The 22742-nt window shown below is 37.9% G+C and overlaps 1 protein-coding gene across 1 annotated transcript; it reads left to right on the top strand.

The window, feature by feature from the left end:
• On the top strand, positions 1-17431 carry LOC126703602 (probable polygalacturonase At3g15720). Its single transcript, XM_050402625.1, has 12 exons — positions 1-200; positions 269-413; positions 1232-1238; positions 3407-3477; positions 3589-3652; positions 11247-11395; positions 13967-14174; positions 14288-14321; positions 15374-15454; positions 16255-16363; positions 16892-17014; positions 17174-17431. The coding sequence occupies exons 1-12, from the start codon at positions 1-3 to the stop codon at positions 17429-17431; spliced, it is 1449 nt and encodes a 482-aa protein (XP_050258582.1).
• The last annotated feature ends 5311 nt before the right edge of the window (positions 17432-22742 follow it).

A 22742-nucleotide genomic window follows, 5' to 3' on the forward strand; every position in this document is an offset into this window, starting at 1 on the left:
ATGGCCAAGTTTCTACTATGTGTTCTTGTTTTTGCTTTATGTTTTGTATCGACACAATCCCGTCCCATCTTCATTGATTCAAGAAAGGTTTATAACGTGGTTGATTATGGAGCTGTAGGAGATGGACTTGCTGATGATACCAAGGTTAGACTAATGGACTTTGCTTATGAGGTTTATGATATGGTTAATTATGTTGCATTGTATTGTATTGTATTTTTGTGACATTCTCATGTGCTTAATTATTCATATTCTTTTTTGCTTCTTGAAGGCCTTTATGGATGTTTGGAAAGCTACATGCAAATCTTCAATGTCTTCTCCCAAGTCCCACCATGCATGTTCCTCAAGGGATGACTTTTTGGCTTCAACCCTTGACCTTCAATGGCAATTGCCAGTCCAATAATATCACAGTCCAGGTACATATACAAGTACATGTACAACCCTTTTTTAGCTGCATGTTTCTTTATGCATAACTTTTAAAGTCTCACTTTTTCTAAACATAATGGTACTTTTCTCAACTTTAAACATATAATTAAATAAGTCTTTCAGCAAAATAACTAATCTAAAGTCAGACTTAAATTGTTCTAGTTTTCTGTTGTTTACCTAATAGTTCTCATACTAGTTTTTTTTTTTGGTTTGTGGGAGTGCTTTCTTAAATTTGACAATTGGAAGATGAATAGTAATAAAGAATAGGGGGAGAATTTTCAGATTTTAACCGGGTAGGCAAACCCAGGCAAAAAAAAAAAAAAAAAAAAATTGAAAAGGTCTTTCGAATCTCTTACAAATTTCAACTAAACCCCAAAAAACGTGGCAAGGAAATCAAGAAGGCATGGAATGTCTTCTATAACGTGTAAAATATTTTACATTATTCATAAATAAATAAATATATACATATATTTATATATTTATTTTACAATGTTGTTGAAATCTGGGAGGGAAATCGGTATAGAGTCTAGACGAATACATTCTACAATTAAACATTGATATCATATAGAATCACAAAGTTCATATTTTATAACACAAGTATTAAGTATATATATATAAAATATTTTGATGAATAAGTAAAGTCAAACTGATTATTATAATTTTTTTTTAAACGATGAAAACAGATTATTATAATTTTTTTACTATATAATAAGTGTTGACAATTATTCTTTTCATTGATAAATTGGCCATTATTCAACGATTTTAAAAAATTACTTATTGAGATTTTTTTAAACCTTAATTTATGCAGATTGATGGTGATGACGTTGAAAATTGTCACCAATGGGTCACACCGTACTCGCGACTCGAAGCGAACCTGCACGACAAAAACAATCGACGGAAGTCCTTCAGAGAGCACCGGTGTGGTGCCGGCCAAAGGCTCTCCGACGGTCAAGTTAGAATTCTTCTGTTTTGCTTAGAGCGTTAGAGAGGGTCAATTAAAGCGTACCTCGATTTCTGTGGGTATTAGGCCTTTTATAGTGATAAAGGGTTAACTTTTCCTTTTTGGTTTCCACATCTTTTCAATGTGAGACTCTACTCCCAATTCTTCTAATCGTGGTGAGCAAGGATTCCCATTTCCGGATCTTAGGGTTTTTCTGGGCTATGGACGTTTCGGATCATGAGCCCTTACGATGGGCCTTCAAAGCTGGGACCATCTTTACGAAGGCCCAAGAGACCCAGTCCGTCAGGCCCATTAAGGTAAGCCCATCAGGCCCAATATTTTATCATCTTCAGTTGCCCCCTTCACCCCAATGGTCCATCACCTTTTGGGTCAAAGGATCAATGGGGTGACGGTCTTTACGTATGGGTATGACGGTCATTTTATAACGGATTCAGGCAAGATAGGACGACGGTTCCAGATGGATCAACCCGTCATAGTAAGATTCATCAAGTTGACGGTGACATGACGGGTACAAATCTGTTGGTACATACTGACAGGCTGTCAGCATTTATTAAGTATGCCACGTGTCACTCTCTGAATGGTCGTTGTATAGGATCGAAGTGTCGCTTCGTCTTTCGTGCACCTCCTATATATATAAGGCGCCTCACTCTTTCATTTTTCAATTTTCACTCAGAAAACATTTGTCAGAGCGAAGCCGTCAACCTTGTCAGAGTAATCCGTCAAGGACGAATATCTGTTGATTACACCAACCGTCACCTATCCTCTGATAAGTTTGGTAAGTGCTTCTAATTTATTATAGTCAAGTTACATTTTCGTCCATGCATTGTTGTTAGGCTTTCCATACCCGTCAACACTTTCAAACCCGTCGGTCTTAGGTTTCATTGTCAATTGTAGGAAATGTCTAGTGCGTCAAGTAACCAGTCGGTGGTTCGTGATGGGACGGAATACGAGGATGTATACCCGTCCGGTCATAAAGACCAAGAGAGCCCCGGCGAAGATAGGAGTCCGTCTGCCTCCTCTTCATCCTCAACAAATGAGGATGTGGAGATAGTTGAAATAGAGGGTTCCAATGACGACGGGGATCAAGCACTGGAGTCCGTTGTAGGCGCTGATGGACTAAGGCAGTTCATCATGTTGCCAGAGTGGACGGTGCATAGGTTTACATCCGTCATCAGGGAGAAACACTTCAGCACCTTCAGGGCCAACTTCCAAATCCCAGACTATGTTTCCATCCGTCTACCATATGCGTCGGAGAAGTGTTACTATGAAGGGGTAGACGGTGTCGGAGTGTACGAGCAGGCATTGAAGGCTGGACTTCGATTCCCGCTTTCTACACTTCATAGGGAACTCTTACAGTATCTGGGGTTGTCCGTCACCCAGATATCCCCTAACGCCTGGAGGGTCTTCATAGCCATGGAGATTCTTTACGGTGCAATGTCAAACGGGGAAAGGAAATTGACGGTCTGTGAATTTCTTCACTGTTACCGTCCAGACGAGATTTCTGGATCAAGGGGGATGTATAGTTTTGCTAGTCGGAGCCCCTTGTTGAAGGTGATCTTTGAGACCCCAGACTCAAATAGAGACTGGAAGAGTCGGTACTTCTTCCTGGAGGGTGACAGATGGATGAACCATCCAGGGGAGATGGAGTACATGCCCGTCGACACAACTTGGGCAGTGATAAATCAGACACGTATGCATCCGTCTTAATTTTGTACTGCTTTTCATATCCGTCCAGTTTTATGTGTATATCTTGATCATCTTTCTCTGCAGGTAGACGGCGCCCACAAGTAAGCCTCGAGGAGTTTAGTTTCCTTAAAAGGTTTGCAGGAAAACTACGCCGAAGGAAAGGACTTGGGCTAAGTTGGTGAACCCGAGGACCATACATTGGTACTGCGACGGTCCTGAGCCCACCCAAGAAGCAATTAGATACGACGAGCGAGTTCATAGACGTAAGCCCGTCGACTTTACTTTGCCATTTACCTGGCCTTATTTTGTTTTAATTTCATCCGTCATTGTTTGCAGAGATGGATGACGCAAAGAGGAGAGCTTTGATCAAGTCCCAAGCCGTCAAGAAGAGGGAATCCGGCGAGGAGGTACCTAAGGTGTCGGCTTCAGTCCCGAAGAGGAAACTGACAACAAAATCCGACCGTCCATTTAAGCAACCAAAGGTCTCTCTTGAACCTGTGGTTGGTTTAATGGCTGAGGGTAACAAGACCGTCACCCCAGCGAAGCAGGGGAAGGGTAAGGGATTGATGACGGTCCCAGACGGTAAGCAAGAGAGACCTCCTTCCCTTCTCCGTGATGACTCCAAGTATGCATTGGAGAAGCTGTCGTCCATCATCACGGCAGAAGACTATGAAGACCTGGGAAACCATTCGACGGAGGCCATGGGGGAGACGGGCCTCTTTGCTGTCGCTCAGGTTGGTTATGTCCGTCAAATAAGTTTTTATTTTTCTTTCTTGTTGTTACTTACATTATGTGACGGTCTCTTTTCTATTCGCAGTCCTTGGTCATGATGAAGGGACTACTGGACCGGTGTCTCAACCGTGAGAGTACCTTGGACCGGGTGCGCGCGAAGGCGGAGCAGACGGAGGAAGAGCTCGGACAACTCCATAAATGGAGGTCCAAGATGGAGAAGAAGCTGGAGCTTTCTGAGAAGGCGAGGAAGGAGCTGGAGGAGAAGACGGCCACTGCGCTGATGGCCATAGAGAAAAAAGAGGCGGAGATCAAAGAACTCAAAGAAGAGATCCGTCAGGCGAAAGAGGCAGCCGTCGAGGAGTACCGATGCTCGGAGTCCTGTTTGGGCGAGCTGTCGGACTCCTTCCTTCAAGGCTTCGATGATTCTCTCCGTCAAGTCAAGAAGGCCTATCCAGAGCTGGATTTGTCAATGGTCAAACTTGAGGACCAAGCCCAGACTTCTGCCCTCCCCGTCGCCTCCAAAAATACGGAGGACCTTTTTGGCGATGGTGCTGCTCAAGGAGACGGAGAGTCCGTCCCGTCGAAGGATGTCCAAGTTGCTGAACCAAAGGAAGCTTAACGTCTATGTAATCCATTTTGAGGACAATCCGTCTATTCTTTTTTTTTGTTTTTTTTATTCACATTTTAAGACAATCCGTCCTTTTTAATTGTATTAAACATTTGCCTTTGGGGCTTTTGGCTTAATGTTCACATATGCTTTTTATAATTGTTTGGTACTCTGTTTAAAGCTCCGTCTTCCTTCTTGAGGAAGGATTTTTGTGAGAATATTTGTTTCTGTGATACTCCGTCCACATTGCAGACTTGTTATCTTGTGTTGATTGAGCATTTACATCGGTGAGAATTTTCCTTTTCCGTCTGTTTTGAGAGGTTTATTATGAGGACCGTCCACTTTGTGGCGTTGTACGTCATTTTTAAATATATCGCGTATTTAATGGACTTGTAGAAAATTTTAACGTAGCTAGTTGTCTGTTCACTTCGCTTACACGCTCTTCTATTATCTCCGTCTGTTTTGTGGACATGTATTTCAACATCTTAGTGATCCGTCCACTTTGAGGACAGTTTTTTTTCATCACCTTAGTGATCCGTCCACTTTTCGGTTTTATATTATCACCTTAGTGATCCGTCCACTTTGTGGACTCACGTTTCATCACCTTAGTGATCCGTCCACTTTGTGGACTCAGGTTTCATCACCTTAGTGATCCGTCCACTTTGTGGACTCACGTTTCATCACCTTAGTGATCCGTCCACTTTGTGGAAGTGATAATCCTCGTAGGCTTATCCGTCCATCTTGTGGACTTGATTTTGTATCCGTCCATCTTGTGGACTTCAAGTGATCATCCTTTAGAAGGATCCGTCCATCTTATGGACTTTATTTTGCATCCGTACATTTGATGGACCTCAGTTATTTTGTGGGCAATTGTAATGACATCCAAGTAGAAAATCAAAGTTGATAGAAATGCGTAAAGGAAAAGTGCCTGCCCCCCCGGGCTTAAAAAGGCACGACAATATTGTAGCAAAAATAGTTAAACAGTTAAAAGAAAAGTTAATAATGCCAAAAAGTCTTAAAAGAAAAACTGGTTGTCGTGTCACTATTACTGGAAGTATTTCCTCAAGTGCTCGGCATTCCACGGATGCGGTAGCTTTTCTCCGTCTATTGTCTCCAGGTGGTATGTTCCTTTCCTTTTCCACGACGTAACTCTGTAAGGTCCTTCCCAGTTGGGGCCGAGTTTTCCCTGTGTAGGGTCTCTAGTTGCACCCATGACCCTCCTGAGTACGAGGTCTCCTACTTGGAAGCTTCTTTGTCGGACCTGGGAGTTGAAATGTCTGGACATGCGATCCTGGTATCTAGCGATCCTCTGCTCTGCTGCCGACCTGACCTCATCTATAAGGTCCAGCTGTAGCCTCATGGATTCGTCATTCCTGCCCTCGTCGTGGTTGCGAACCCTGTAGCTTGTGAGCCCAACTTCTGCTGGGATGACTGCCTCGCTCCCGTATGTCAGTCGAAATGGTGTCTCTCCTGTCGGAGTCCTCGCCGTTGTCCTATATGCCCACAGTATGCTCGGCAATTCTTCCGGCCATATGCCCTTTGCCCCCTTGAGCCGAGTCTTGATAATCTTTAGCAGGGATCGGTTCGTGACCTCAACCTGACCGTTAGCCTGAGGATGGGCGGGTGAGGAGTAGTGGTTTTTTATTCTTAGCTGTGTGCAGAAATCCCGGAAGTGGCCGTTGTCGAACTGCCTCCCGTTATCTGAGACAAGAACTCTAGGAATACCAAACCTACATACGATGCTCCGCCAGACAAAGCTTCTAATGTTCTTTTCTGTAATGGTGGCCAAGGCTTCCGCCTCTACCCACTTTGTGAAGTAGTCGATACCCACTACCAAGAACTTCAGCTACCTTACCGCGGTTGGGAAAGGTTCCATGATATCTAGTCCCCACTGAGCGAACGGCCATGGAGCCGTTATAGGGGTTAGCTCCTCAGCTGGTTGTCCGATGAAATTGCTGAACCTTTGGCATTTGTCGCAGCTTTTAACGTGAGACTCGGCATCCTTCTGCATGGTTGGCCAGTAATACCCAACTCGTACCAGTTTGTGCACTAACGAGCGCGATCCGGAATGGTTCCCGCATATTCCTTCATGTACTTCCCTCATTACGTAGTCTGCCTCTTCAACCCCGAGACATCTTAGATAAGGACGGGAGAAACCTCTCTTGTAAAGAATGTCTTTTATCAAGACGAACCTTGCCACTTGGACTTTTAGCTTTCTCGCTGCCTCCTTCTCGTCCGGCAATATCCCGTCCTTTAAGTATGAAGTTATCTGCGTAGTCCAGTTTCTTTCGGAGCGTATCTCCTGCATGTTGTCGGGGTCTATTAGCGGAAAGATTTGAACAAAGGAAAGTACATTACCCGGTGTCGTCATATATTCTGCTGAAGCGGCTTTGGCTAGCCGATCGGCGAGCTCATTTTCTCCCCTGGGGATCTGGACGAACATTGCTTTTAGCCCGTCGACTCTCGCCCTTACTTGATCAAGATATCTCTTCAACCTTTCCCCTTTGCATTCATAATCTCCGTTTACTTGATTGGTCACGACTTGAGAGTCGCAATGCACGACCACACTTTCAGCTCCGGCGGCTTTGGCTAGGTCGAGTCTCGTTGCCACCGCTTCGTATTCTGCTTCGTTGTTGGTAATGGGGAAGTCGAGACGGACCATACATTCAATCTTGTCTCCTTCAGGTGACAGCAATATTATGCCGGCTCCTCCGACTCGCTTATTGGATGATCCGTCGGTGTAGATGTTCCACTGGGGGGGTTCTTCTGCCCCCTTGTCCGCGTCATGCGTAAACTCTGCTATGAAGTCGGCTACAGCTTGTCCTTTAATGGCCACACGTGGACGGTACTTGATGTCAAACTCACTCAATTATATTGCCCACAGCGTCAGTCGACCTGCGGCCTCTGGATTACTTAGTGCCCTTCGCAAGGGCTTGTCGGTCATTACGTTCACGGTATGGGCTTGAAAGTAGGGCTTGAGCTTGCGAGCCGCCGTGACCAACGCAAAAGCGAGTTTCTCCATAGGTTGGTATCTTTCCTAGGCACCGCGGAGCGCCCGGCTGGCGTAGTACACGGGCTTCTGTGCCCTGTCCTCCTCTCTGATTAAGGCCGCGCTGACGGCCACCGTGGAGACAGCCAAATAGAGGAAGAGCTCTTCACCTGGTTGCGAGGGGCTCAGTAGAGGTGGTGAAGATAGATAGGTTTTTAACTCCTCGAAGGCTCGCTGACACTCGTCCGTCCACTCGAATGACTTTTTCAATGTTCGAAAGAAGGGTAAACACTTGTCCGTCGCCCTCGACACGAATCTATTCAATGCCACTACCTTGCCGTCGAGGCTCTGTACTTCCTTCACGTTTCTCGGGGGGGCCATCTCCATTATGGCTCGGATTTTGTCCGGGTTAGCTTCAATTCCCCTTTGAGATACCATGAATCCTAGGAATTTGCCGGCCGTTACACCGAATGCGCACTTTCCCGGATTGAGCTTCATGTTGTAGGATCGAAGTGTGCCGAATGTTTCCTTGAGATCTTCCAAGTGGTCTTCCTCCTTCCGGCTCTTCACCAGCATGTCGTCGACATAGACTTGGACATTCCTCCCGATTTGCTGTGCGAACATCTTGTTCATTAGTCTCTGGTATGTTGCCCCTGCATTCTTCAGACTGAATGGCATTACTTTGTAACAGAAGAGTCCTTGACTGGTTACAAACGAAGTCTTCTCTTGATCGTCCTCGTGCATGCGGATCTGGTTATAACCCGAGAAAGCATCCATGAAGCTTAGCAATTGGTGTTGAGCCGTCGAGTCTACTAGGATGTCGACCCTTGGGAGGGGATAGCTATCTTTGGGGCATGCTTTGTTAAGATCGGTGAAGTCCACGCACATCCGCCATTTGCCACTCATTTTCTTCACCATTACCACATTCGCCAGCCAATCGGGGTAGTAGACTTCCCTGATGAAGCTTGCCTCTTGGAGTTTGCGGACCTCTTCCGCTATTGCTTGGTCTCGTTCCGGGGCGAATACTCTCTTCTTTTGTCGGACGGGTGGAAACGAGGGCAACACATTCAACTTATGTACCATGACCGAGGGATCGATTCCTGGCATATCGTCATGGCTCCAGGCGAACACATCCTTATTGCTTCTCAAGAAAGCTACGAGCTCTTGACGAATTGCGGGTTTGGCAAGCGTTCCGATCCTGGTGGTTCGGTCTGGATTGGAACTGTCGAGAGTTATCTCCTCTAGCTTCTCTGTAGGTTCTGCCGTCGTTCGGTGTTCTTCTATGTTCAAGGCCTGGATCTGGTCTTCCACCTCCATCATAGCTACGTAGCATTCTCGTGCGGCAATTTGACTTCCGCGTAGCTCTCCTACCCAATACTCTGTTGGGAACTTGATCATCAGGTGGTAAGTTGATGTTGCCGCCTTCCACGAGTTGAGCGTGGGTCGTCCAATAATAGCATTGTAGGCTAACGAGCAATCGACCACCAAGAATGTTATGTCCTTGGTGATTTGTTGGGGGTAATCTCTTACTGCCACCGATAACGTGACTGCGCCCAAAGGGAATATTCTACTCCCTCCGAAACCAACGAGCGAGGCGTTTGTCGGTATTAGCAGCTCCCTGTCAATCCTCATTTGTTGGAACGCCGGATAATACAAGATGTCGGCCGAACTACCGTTGTCGACCAACACTCGGTGGATGTTGTAGTCGCCTGCCCGCAAGGTGACGACGAGGGCATCGTCGTGTGGATGGTGTAGGCGTCTTGCATCCTCTTCCGAGAACTCGATAATGGGGCCTTCCCTTCTTGCCATCTTTGGCACTGTACCCGCCAACTGGACATTCTGTACCATCCGAAGGTATGTTTTGCGAGCCTTTTTTGACGATCCGGCCGCACCTGTTCCTCCAATTATCATCCTTATGTCCCCCAATGGGGGCCTTGGTCGCTCGTTTTCTCGACGAGGGTGTTGTTCTTGTGGGGGTTGATCCGTTCTCTCCTTACTGACGAACTTCTTCAGTTTCCTTTGTCGGATAAGGGTTTCGATTTGTTGCTTCAAGTCATAGCAATCGGCCGTGTCGTGACCATGGTCACGGTGGAAGCGGCAATATTTGTCTCTGGACCTTTTGTTGGGATCACTCTTCAGCTTTCCCGGAAACGTCAGGGATCCTTCGTCCTTAATCTGCATTAGGACTTGGTCTATCGGGGCGGTCAACGGAGTGAAACTTGTGAACCTTCCGCCCATTGGTTTTGGACGTCTCTCCTCCCTCCGATCTCCCATCCGTCCTCTCTTCCGCCCCTGGTCCTGTCGGGGGTCCTCTTGTCTGTCTCTTTTCTTGGGTCTATCTTCTCGGGCTAATAGCGCGTCTTCAGCGTTCATATACTTGGTGGCCCTGTAAAGCACCTCTGACATCGTCTTTGGGTTGTTTTTGTATAGGGAGAACAAAAACTTACCCCCCTTCAGCCCGTTCGTGAACGCTGCCACCAATATCTTGTCGTCGGCTTCGTCGATCGAGAGCGCTTCTTTATTGAAGCGTGATATGTAGGCTCGTAACGTCTCTTTCTCTCTCTGCTTGATATTCATTAAACAAGCCGTGGATTTCTTATACCGATGTCCTCTGATGAAGTGCGTAGTGAACTGAGCGCTCAGCTCCTTGAAGGTGCCGATGGAATTTGGTGTTAGCCGACTGAACCAAATCCTTGCTGCGCCCTTTAGGGTTGTAGGGAATGCCCTACACATAATTGCGTCTGCCACTCCCTGAAGGTGCATCAGGGTCTTGAAGGTCTCTAGGTGATCGAGAGGGTCCTTGATTCCGTCATAACTGTCCATACTCGGCATGCGGAACTTACTCGGCAGGGGGAAGGAATTGACGGACGCCGTAAATGGCGAGTCAGTCCGGTTGACAAGGTCGTCAAGATCACTGGACACTCGCCCCTTGAGAGCGTTCATCAGTACTTCCATCTGTTCCTTCATCGCCTGCATCTCCGCGATGATGGGTTGTGGAGCTGTATCCGTCACTGAAGGGATGCTAGCGTCCCGTCGCACTTGTTTGCTCGGGGCGTTACTCTCCTGTGGTCCGTCATTATTTCTCATTTCCTCACTGTTCCCTTCTTGATCTTCTCCTTGGCTATTCACCGCCGCACTCTTTCGATTCAGCTGCTCTATCAGGTCGTGGTTTTGTTTGGTGAGGCGCTCCACGGCTGCGGCGAGCGTCTTGACCTGTCTCTCAAGGGCAGTCGTAGGGGCTTCTTCTTGGACGTCATTTGTGGTTGCCATCGAGCGTGTGAGTACCATGTAACTCTTTTGTCTAGGAAATGTTACCGTACCCGGTCGTCTTTCCCACAGACGGCGCCAACTGATGACGTTGAAAATTGTCACCAATGGGTCACACCGTACTCGCGACTCGAAGCCAACCTGCACGACAAAAACAATTGACGGAAGTCCTTCAGAGAGCACCGGTGTGGTGCCGGCCAAAGGCTCTCCGACGGTCAAGTTAGAATTCTTCTATTTTGCTTAGAGCGTTAGAGAGAGTCAATTAAAGCGTACCTCGATTTCTGTGGGTATTAGGCCTTTTATAGTGATAAAGGGTTGACTTTTCCTTTTTGGTTTCCACATCTTTTCAATGTGGGACTCTACTCCCAATTCTTCTAAGCGTGGTGAGCAAGGATTCCCATTTCCGGATCTTAGGGTTTTTCTGGGCTATGGACGTTTCGGATCATGGGCCCTTACGATGGGCCTTCAAAGCTGGGACCATCTTTACGAAGGCCCAAGAGACCCAGTCCGTCAGGCCCATTAAGGTAAGCCCATCAGGCCCAATATTTTATCATCTTCAGATGGCACTATAATTGCACTAGGTGATCCTTCTGCATGGAAATGCCCTGATGACAAATGCCTTATCTGGATCGAATTCAGTGACTTCAAGGGTCTTCTTATCCGTGGATCTGGTACTATCAATGGACAGGGAAAAAAGTGGTGGGATCTGAAATGCAAAGAAAATAAAAGAGTAAGGATATTGAGAATATGGAATATTTGGAAATATGAAGAAAAATAAAATCCTACCTTTTCAAGATAATCATAAATTGAACCTCTAAATAAATAAATAAATATATATGGAGTTTTACGTCTTTCCCAACTTCAATTAAACTCATTCTCAAAAAAAAAAAAAAAAAAAAATTTCTCATTGCAGGTTTGTGGCAGGAAACCAACTGTAAGTATCCTCTAATAATAATATACTAGTGTTATATATATATATATATATATATATATATATATTTTTTTTTTAGTAAGGACACAATTTAGTTCCTAAGTCCAAAAGGTAAAAATGATTTAGGCCAAAGAGCCTAATACAATGAATTTGTAGAAAGTGCGTTAGAAAACATGGCTCTAATGAGTTGAGTAACAATTATAATGGATTCAGATGACAATAAAGTAATGATAGACTGGTTTTATCTAAAGAAAATCGTCATTGATACAATTCGAGGAGATCAGTTTTTTTATATATTTCTTGAATTTGATTACAAGCACAGTTTTTGTTGCTACAGTATTTTTCTCTTAATTCTCCAATCCCTTTCCCCTTGTTCCATTAGTACATTCCTGAAATCTTTGGGAGTAACTGTAAGGCTGAAAATTACTGTTCAGATATCACTTCCTTATTAATGTGGCCAGAGAGTTAGCTACAGAGCATTTAGTGTGGTGGTAGCAGCTTTCTCTTAGATATTTCATAGTTTTCATTTGTCTTGTGCTTTCATGATGTATATCCTTATTAATAGAATATCTTGGAATGTTGCTTATGGATGGCAGACCGCACCTTCTGACCTCTATTTCACTTAGTTGAGGAAGTATCCCTCCTCGGACCACTTTCTTGGACCATCATGACGAGGCCCTTTTCTTTATTCATTAATGCCGACCTCCATAATAACGTTTGCCTGTCCTCGGACTACTAGGCATTCTCAGACCGAGCCCTCGGCCCCATATATACTATTGGGCTTAACATCCCTACATATATATATATATATATATTCAATCGAAATTATATATAAACAAATAAAAACTATATTAATAATTAGTGGGATGCTTGAAACTTTAATAAAGTTTTAATTATATAGCGTACATTAACAATTTTGATGACTCACATGAAAAAAAAAAAAAAAAAATTAACGATGTATAATAATACAATACATACATATATTGAGTCTTTAGTATAAGTACGGTGTAGTGTATAAATTTTATTATATATAATGTATATTAAATTTTATTTTAAATTATTTTAATTTTTTATGATTGAATTTTAGTTTTTTTTTTTTTGTATATATTTTTAGAAAGGATTGAAAGTTTTAGTTGATTTAGAATTTTAAATTTCATAAAACTTAAATAATAGAGTTTTAACTTTTATGTAAAGTTTTACTACTGGTACTTTTGGTGATAAAATTTAAAATTTCTTAAATTTTTATTTTTATAATTCATCAATAGATTCAATAATTCTGGAAAATCACAACTTTTAGTATTCAATATTTCTTATATAATATGTGATATGCTAGAATAATAGTTAAATGATTTAATTAATTAATTTCTTTATTTTCAAAATATTCTTAGTAAGTTTTTGATATTAAGTGTGCGTTTGTGTTAGGATTAAGCGTGTGTTTGCCCAGCGTTGAAATTATATTTCAGTTGCATTTTGTGTTTTTTGAGGGTCCCACAGTACTATTCATGGGATCACCAAACTCAGCAAAACACAAATTTTTAGGTAAATTTGGGTCCCACAGCATTATTCATACATTTAAAAATTATTTTGCTACAATGTTTTCAGTAATAAGTTTTCAGTTTTCGGTAAATAAGCGGTATCCAAACAGACCCTAAAAATGAAAATTATTTCACTATTCAGCTTATTTTTGCTACTATTCATGGGCTCCACTACACTTTTTGACACTAATTATGGGTCCTACTATATTATTTCAACTAACTTTTACATTTTTTACAGTATTTTCAATAATAATTTTTCAAATTCAATAAAATAAGTGATATATAAACACACTCTAAGTGTTAATTTATTAGTTTATATTGCGATTACCCGATGGAAGACCTGTCTTTCCCACATAATTTCTTTTGCTAATTATGTTTGATCTTTCTTTCAATTGCTGTAGGGTTCATTTTTATTGTTTTTTTGTTTTTTTTTTTAAATATCTTTATGTAGTTTTTAAAATTATAGGATTTAGGAATTCATTTCTCTGATTTTAAGTTTATTTTCAAGATTTTTTAGTTAAATTAGGGTCCTATTAGGTGGGCAATCTGTAAAAAAAAAAAAATATATATATATATATATATATTTTTCACTATAAATTGTTTGAAAATGGTACCTAAAAATTAGTACGATTTGAAACTGTTAAAACTTGAAACAAATGGGTTCTTTTTTTTTATTTTATTGAATTTCAGAATTTCATATTTTACAGCCCTTAGGAAGATGTAAAAACATGGACATCTTTCTTTCTTTCTTTCTTTTTTTTAAATAAAAAATTATTTAATTTTCCTTCTTAATTAACTCCAACCCATTTTCATGCATGGTACACTTAATTTGCAGGGTTATATAATAGGAGGCTCTAACAATGTGCACATTGATAGCCTAACCTTTGAGGACAGTCCACAAATTCACGTTGCTTTTGAAAGGTCCGAATGGGTGAATGCTACTTCTCTCACTATCCAAGCCCCTAAGCATAGCCCTAACACCGATGGAATTCATATCCAACATTCCAAAAACATCATCATATACAACACTAGCATTGGGACCGGTATGAAACTTCTTGGAATCTTTCTTTTTCACATGTACCATCATTGTCCTTTTTTAGTTTAAATGCATGAATACTGATCTTCATTTTTACATTTTATATCTGTCTTTTGTTAGATAATAATTATATCTACGTTTATATTGAGGGCAGGTTAGGAGTACTTTTTGTATAGGGGGCCGAGTCTCTCGCTCTCTCTCTCTCTCTCTCTCTCTCACACACACACACACATATATATATATATATATATATTCTCTAATATGCTAAAAGTATGTCATAATTATAAATATATTATAACTTTTTTTTTTTGGTTAAATATATTATAACTTTGATGTGTGTATATATATGCTAAATTTTTAGAACTTATTATTTTTTATATTCTTACAAGTTTCATTATCAATATAAATTGTCAAATTATCTACCAAAATGAATAAAAAAAATTACAATAAATCCAATGAAATTTACACAACTGAACCAAATTTTAGAGCAATTTTTTTAAAAAAAAAAGAAAAGAAAAAGAAAAGAAAAGAAGTAATCTGTCTCTATAACCTCTAATTCAATTACTTAATTATACTTTTAAGATGATCATTGGACTTTTTATTTGGGGTATCCTATTTTTTAGGCCTAACCTTCAATAATTATATATATACATATATATATATATATCATTTTTAAAGAAAAAATAGTTAACAGGTAGTTCCGTCCATCTTTATATACATGTATAATTTAGTTTATATATGTGTGTATAATTTAGTTTGTATCTTTTTTGGTGATAAGGGTTCATGACTAGTACAACTAATAAGGCCAAAATGGGCTTTTATCCATTTCTCACAATTTTTCTAGTAAAATACCCCATGTTTGAAATTAATTAGGGAAATGCCCCTGTTTTAAAACTCGATTTTCTAAAAATCAAGTTCCAAATGTAAAACTCAATTTTTGGAACATCGAGTTATAGTGAATGTGGACTTAAGAATTTTTTTTTTTTTTTAGAACTCGAGTTCTAAATTTTTTTTTTTAAATTTTTTTCAATTCCCTATAACTGGATTGTCCAAAAATCAAGTTTTAAATTAATACTCGATTTTTAGAAAATTGAGTTTAAAAATAGAGACATTTTTCTAATTAGTTTCAAATATGGGGTATTTTACTTAAAAGTTTTAGCGAAATAGGCAATTGCCCATTTTCTCCTAATTAATAATCAATGCAAGTGATGACTGTATTTCGATCGGTGATGGTTCGTCACACATCAACACCAACAATATTGACTGTGGGCTAGGTCATGGAATAAGGTTATGTGAGGACTTGATTTGTAACGACCCGTAATAGCGCTGGGTTCGCACGTAAAAATGCCCAAACAATATCATTTATAGAGCGTGGGTTTGAAAGGCTAGGCCCTAGTCACCAGACGGTGGGTTCTTCGTGGTATTCATACATGGTTAGGTCGTTTTCACCCTAGGAGTCTTTCTCCTGGAGGCGGGCTGGGAGGCTCTGGTTTTTGGCCATTTTTCCCAGCCTTCTCTTTAGATTGCTTACTTTTCCTTTTTATACTAGCATGTGTTCCTTATCTTTCGTCCACGTGTAGGGTCGACTTTTCCAAGACTGATACTTGTCCCATCAGCCCATATCCAGAGTGGTTGGGGGTGGTTGTAAAAGCTGGAGAGTATGGCTCTGTTAGGTGCAGAGTATTGAATGGCAGTAAGGGCAGCTTTCCCTGGTCGTTACTTTTTCCAGCGTATCCTTCTCTATTTGACCTAGATATTTTAGATTTTTCCCAAGTTACTCCTATACTGTTTTTGCCCTTCCCTCCAGTGAGTCCTCGGACATGCCGAGGACTGAATCATCCTCGGCTGTGTCCCAAAACTATTCTGGACTTGTATTACCGAGCCTAGGCTACAACCTTCCTCGGCTCGGGCCTTTGGACCCTAATGAATAAATGGGCCAGGGCCATAAATTATTGGGCCCCACAGGTTAAAAAATTCTTGTGCTTTTATTTAAATTTTTTTTTTTCAGTATATGTTCTCATTGTTATATACTTATTTAATTTATATATATATATATATATATTTTTTTTCCTTATTCCTTTCTTCAGCATTGTAAGTCTGGGTAAGGATGGAAAGCATGAAACAGTAGGGTATGTTCATGTCAAGGATGTCTCTTTCACGGGAACCACAAACGGAGCGAGAATAAAGACATGGCAGGTAATATATGATCATTACATATAGAAGTATTATTTAAGTCATAATAAAAATATTAATGTTAAAAATATTTTTTACTATTGTTTGATGTGGTAAATTATAATTAAAGTAAATAATCATTTTTATAATACCTTACAATGAACTCAACTTTTTATTACCATTAATCATGCCATATTAATAATTATGAACAAACTGTAAAAAAATAATATAAAATTTGGACTTATGATTATTTAAGTTATAATAAAATGATTAATGTTAAAAACATTTAAAAATTTTCATAATTTTGTACTATTGTTTGATGTGGTATAATATAGGTTATAATTAGAGTAAATTATTTTTTTATATGAGTCTACAAATTAACACAACTTTTTATTAGCATCAATCATAATATGTTATATTAATAATTGTGAACAAATTGTAAAAAATAAATAAATATACATTTTTGGATTTATTGTAACAAAAATAATGTTTATTTATTTGTTATAATAATCAATATTATAGTTTTCATATTTGTTGCGCTTTTATGCCCAGGGAGGGAAAGGATATGCAAGAAATATAACCTTTGAGCATATCACATCTATTGGTTCAGCTCGTCCTATCATCATTGATCAATATTACTGTGACCACAAGGTTCACAAGCACTGTGGAAATCAAGTAACCCTCTTACTTTTCTTTAGTATACAATATTGGCGATACTTAGAATTAGTCTTTTACAAAGGATTGAATGAGAAATTAAAGTTCAAATCAAAATGTAAATCTCATAGTGAGAAAATTAACACATGGTTTTTTTTTTTTTTTTTTTTAAATTTTCAGACATTGGCGGTTCGTGTTAGTAATATCGTGTACGATCAAATATATGGGACATCAGATAAAGAAATTGCATTGGAATTTTCATATAGCAAGTCAGTTCCATGCTACAGCATTATAATGAGGAACATTAGTTTACACTCGACTGAAGATGGAACCCAGACTTCATCTATATGCCAGAATGTTAGAGGACTTAGAAATGGTGAAATAATTCCAGATTTACCTTGCCTTAATGAAGCTGAGAATTTACCAATAATGAATTAAAAATAGGTCAAATTAACACACATGTACACTATAATGAATTTGCCCAAGAAAGTGTATTGGGCATTGTATATACTTTTTTCTAGACTTCGTCATCTATATATATATATATATATATATAAAACCGAAGTCTTTGCTGGCACAACAATTTTTCACGTCAGTACAATATTTAAAAAAAAAATAAAAAATAAAAATTATAACTCCTCAAAACCCTAGCAACCTTACCCCTTTCTCAAGTTAAGAAATATAAAGCCACGGTTTCTGCAAACTCTCTCTTTCTCCAGACGTAGGAAGCCCTAAAGCATTCAAGATCTACAAAACCCTAGCAACCTTACCCCTCTCTCAAGTTAAGAAATATAAAGCCACGGTTTCTGCAAACTCTCTCTCTCCAGATGTAGGAAGCCCTAAAGCATTCAAGATTTACAATGCACGGTATAGATTTTAGCTTATAAAGTTCAGCTTTTGTAAGGTTAGTTTTGTTTATATATTAATTAATACATAGTACTTTGTTCACCATTGAATACTCATATAATCAATTTCCAATTCAGTGTTCAAGAATTAAACCAAAATTCTAACTGCGTTATCATAAAATATTATTATTAGTATGAATTTTATGGAGTTGCGGTGTTCAAGAATTAAACCAAAGTTCTTTTAAATTATCTATAATATTTTGTCATCTGAAAATTTTATCTCTTTGATTTTAGTATATTGTGTTTCTTAAGCTATAGAGAGATTTTTTTTTTGTTTCTGCAAACTCTCTCTCTCTCTCCAGATATAGGAAGACCTAAACGCATAGTATAACATTCAAGATCTACAACTCACGGTATAGATTTTAGCTTATAAAGTTCAGCTTTTGTAAAGTTAGTTTATTTATATATTTAGTCCTTACGTTTAGGTTTAGGTTTTAAGAGATTTATATATTACTATTATGTGGCTAAATTTCCCGTGACATCAGTTTTATGTTTTTAACCAAATACATTAGGAAAGCAAGAGAAGGCGCATAAATATTTAGTCCTTACGTTTAGGTTTAGGTTTAGGTTTTAAGAGATTTATATATTACTACTATATGGCTGAATTTCCCGTGACATTAGTTTTATGTTTTTTTTTTTTTTAATTTGTTTTATGTAAGGTTAGTTTGTTTACATCAGTTCTTTATCTCAAAGATAAGGTTTTTATTTCTACCGCAAGAACTATTTATGTATGTATCCCTTGCAAGCACACATGAACTTAAATTGTCTTTTAATATATGCATACTTTATTATTTTCTAATAGTTTTCCCGTGTATCACACGGGTTAGCGACTAGTTTATATATAAACTTAAGGAATCATTTTTCGTTATTCATTATTGGATTGACTTGTTAATGTTATTATTTAATGCAGTTATGTATATATGAGGTCAATGTTATTTATTTTTTATTTTCAAGTTTCAATAATCATATTATAAATTTGATTCCATCCCTTACGGCATGCAGATGCAATGTATATGAATTCATATGTGACTAAAAAAAAGAGTTGGAAATTAAATTAATAGTTTTTTTTTTTTTAATTGCTGAGAAAATTAATGGTTATTTAAAGGTACATATCTGGGGTGGCTTTCATCTGTTGAAACGTTATCTCAGCCGCAAAAAAGGGCAGCCTTTTGAAAGGTATATATGTCAAATACACATCAATTTGGGCGGCTATTATCTAACAATGAATTTGATACCTTGAAAGAAGTCCACGTCATGTTTTATTTGATATTGACTTACTATCACTTCTACCCTTATTTATACCTTTTTTTTGGGTTGAGAAATACCCTTATTCATGAATCATAATTGAGCCAAAATCCAGGTGGAATTTTAATTGTAATTTTAACAATTTAATTATTTATTTTTGAGAATCAAGTGGCATTTTTATTTGGTAACTAGTTTGGCATAATGTTCTCTACTGGGTTCTTGACTTCTTTGTTGTACCATGCTTAGGAGTCTCATTTTTGTTTAGTATTGGGTTAGAGAATAAAGGGAACTTTCTATAGAGCATTTTTCTTTTCTATCAGATTTTCTTTTGAATTTTTTTTAGAACATGAGTATTATATCAAAGTAATTGATCTGACTCTAGTGGTAAGGATTTTATATGAGATGAGAATCTCGGACATTGCCAAAATGAAAATGACCAAAAAGTTCGAAATTAAACTATAGTCAAATGACTTTCATACAAGTATAGGATATATTTCTTAATATAAAAGTATGTTTATTTTTTTTTGTATATGGTTTGGAAAAATGATCATTTAGGAAGGGAAGGATAATCTTGAAACGATAAAGGATCACCTTAGTGTCTAGTAGTACCACAGCACCCCAAAAAAAAAGTGTTTTAATCTTTACTTTTAAAGACAATTTCTATTCATGCTTTTGAGGCTAAATTTGAAATTTGGAGTTTTTAAGAAAACAATTCTACAATTTATTGTTCATTTAAAAAAAATCTATGGGTTTTTTAGTATGGTAGTTTAAGCAACATTTTTTAGTTTTTAAATAATATTACATGTATTTTCACACATTTTTTTCACCTCACACGTATTTTCAAAAAATACAAACAACATTACTAGAACAATGTTACCAAGCGACACCTAAGATTCTAAAATACCATTCTCTATAATTTTCAATCAATTAAAATGCTAAAGAGATATATAGTGCAAAAATTCTACTTCTAAAGGCGCAATACTAGAAAAGTGCTTTAAGAGCCTTCTTAAAGTTTTTTTAAAGTAGAAATTGCCAAACATTTAGCAGTTCCACTATGGCTAAAGCTAACATTTGAAGTTTTTTTAAAAAGGCTTTACAATTCACTAATAATGTGTTATAAATTCAAAACTTTAAAACACCGTTTATTGTAATTTGCCAAACATTTAAAATGTTGAAAAAAATTTCTAAGAGTTCTATATCGCAAAAGCTTTAGTGCTCTACTATGTACTAAAGCTCAATTGTAAAAGTTTTACTTCCTTCAACAATTCCAAATAGGCACTAAAAGTATACTTATATAATTACTTACAAATTATATTTTTTTTAAAAAAAAACATAGATAAGACTAGAAAAGAAGAATCCCCTTAAAGAGAGGGGGTGGACCGTGGACCTAGTGAGGAAAGAGGAGAGAATTTTTTTAAATGGTTTGGTTATGTGTATAGGAGAGCCATTAATACACAATAGGTAAGAAATAATGAGTTTATTCAAGTCAATGGAACAAAAATAGATATAAGAAGATATAACATAAGGACAAAACTTAGGTACAGTACGTTCTATGCTATTCCTTAGGTTCCCTTTTTAAGATTTAGCCATGTGATTATTTAACTAAAAAATACACTTTCATCTCATAACATAATAGCAAAAAAATAATAGTGCACCTCAAGTAGGTGTACATATGGAAAGTTGTGATTTATAGAGAATAAAATGGTATATAGCCTATAGAGGGCGAGACAAAAGATTTGAACTCAAAAGAAAATATGATTCTGGATATAATAGAATGGTGTTAAAGAATTCACATGATTCACCTTATTAATTTGTTAGCCTCAAAAGAAAATACATACATTTTTTTAGAAGATAAAAAAGAATACAAACTCGTTTGTTATTATTAATGTGTGTATATATATATATATATATATGAGACGGGTTCAAGTTACACCTGGTGTAACTTCATAAGAGTTACACATTTTTTGGACCATTAATTTGTATTAGATCTAAGGGTGAAAAAAAACACTCATAGTCATTTATTTATTGTTTCCTAGAAATTAGTAACTAAGTCATTCATTCTTCTTATTAAAAATAGAAAAATAAAAAACAACATTAACTCTCAGCTCTCCATCATCATCTTCATCTTCTCTCCCTCTCTCACATGGTCTTGTGTTATGTTTTTTATCCGTAGAGGCAGCATTTGAAGTTTGCACAATATGTTTTGGTGTTTTTCACTTAAGTCATTGGAATGACAAAGAAATTCCGGTAAAAAGAAATCTAAGGGTGAAAAAATAAATCACTGTGTCAACCATAAAGCTAGGGCATATATGCTACCTTTAAGAACTTATTTCTAATTTTCATAAGATAAACAGAAAGGATAAAGCTACCACAGAATTGAACATCTTACTGAACCCCCGCAGGGAATGATCAAAATACCTACCCGCTTGATTGGACCATAAGACTCAAACTCCCTTTTGATTATGCTTTTAGTTGTCTCATAACTAAGTCTAGCCACGAACAAAGGGACTTCACAAATTTCAGATACAAGCTACAATTATATAGGAAAGAATGGATATAATATAATAAATAAATGAACGAAGCAATCAAACACTCTGTCACGGGTGGTGCAACACGAAAAGCATGGCCCATGAAAGAACAGCTTCACAGGTGGTAGCAAATGAACGAAGAAATCAAACACTCCCAGACATAAAATAATAATAAAAATTTCACTTGTTTCTTGATCTGGCCCTTAATTTCCATTGATGAGGGTGAAAGTACATAGAAGATAGAACACAAGATCATGTGAGAAAGGGAGAGAAGATGAAGATGATGATGGAGAGCAAAGAGTTAATGCTTTTTTTTATTTTTCCATTTTTAATAAGAAGAATTAATGACTTAATTACTAATTTCTAGGAAACAATAAATACATGACTATGAGTATTTTTTTCATTCTTAAATTTAATGCAAATTAATGGTCCAAAAAAAGCATAACTCATATGAAGTTATACCAGATATAACTTGAACCCATCTATATATATATATTTATATATAAATTAAATAAGGATCTTGTTACTCTTAGCGTATTTATTAATGAATCATTTTATGAAATTTTTGTTACTACTCTGGCGAAAAATATATAAAACTAAAAAAAAAAAAGTTAATTACTTTTTCCTTTCTTCATAAAAAGTTTTGAAATATATTTTCTAAACTAATAGTTTTAGAGTATTGTTAACTTTAATAAAATTAGTTTTATTTTTCTCTCTTGTGATACGTGAACATGTCCCCTTATCCGGTTATCCCTCATTTTTGTACCGAGAAGTTACACGCTTTTCCTCTTCCACGAGGAAGAAATTTGAAATTTTTTGGAGGTTTAATATTTTAGAATAGGAACGACATAATCAAAATCTATGACTTAAACTAATCAATCTTTTCTCGAGTATGACTTTAGTGCAAAGACCATGTCTAACAAATAACAATATGGTACTTTCCAGAGTCTTAGGAAATTCCCAAAGAAAATACTTAAAACCTTCATGTTTTTAAAAAAAATATTTTTTTATAAGTTGATAATTACAACAGTAGAAAAGGAGGAGTTGCTATTAGATTCTTAACAAAATTAC

Source organism: Quercus robur, chromosome 2 (assembly GCF_932294415.1).
Source record: "Quercus robur chromosome 2, dhQueRobu3.1, whole genome shotgun sequence".
Lineage (NCBI taxonomy): Eukaryota > Viridiplantae > Streptophyta > Magnoliopsida > Fagales > Fagaceae > Quercus > Quercus robur.

Coding starts and splice junctions, on each gene's coding strand:
- LOC126703602 (XM_050402625.1), top strand. CDS start 1: ATGGCCAAGTTTCTACTATGTGTTCTTGTTTTTGCTTTATGTTTTGTA. Junction 11,396..13,966: donor AATGCAAAGAAAATAAAAGA/GTAAGGATATTG, acceptor CTTAATTTGCAG/GGTTATATAATAGGAGGCTC. Junction 15,455..16,254: donor GGGCTAGGTCATGGAATAAG/GTTATGTGAGGA, acceptor TCCTTTCTTCAG/CATTGTAAGTCTGGGTAAGG.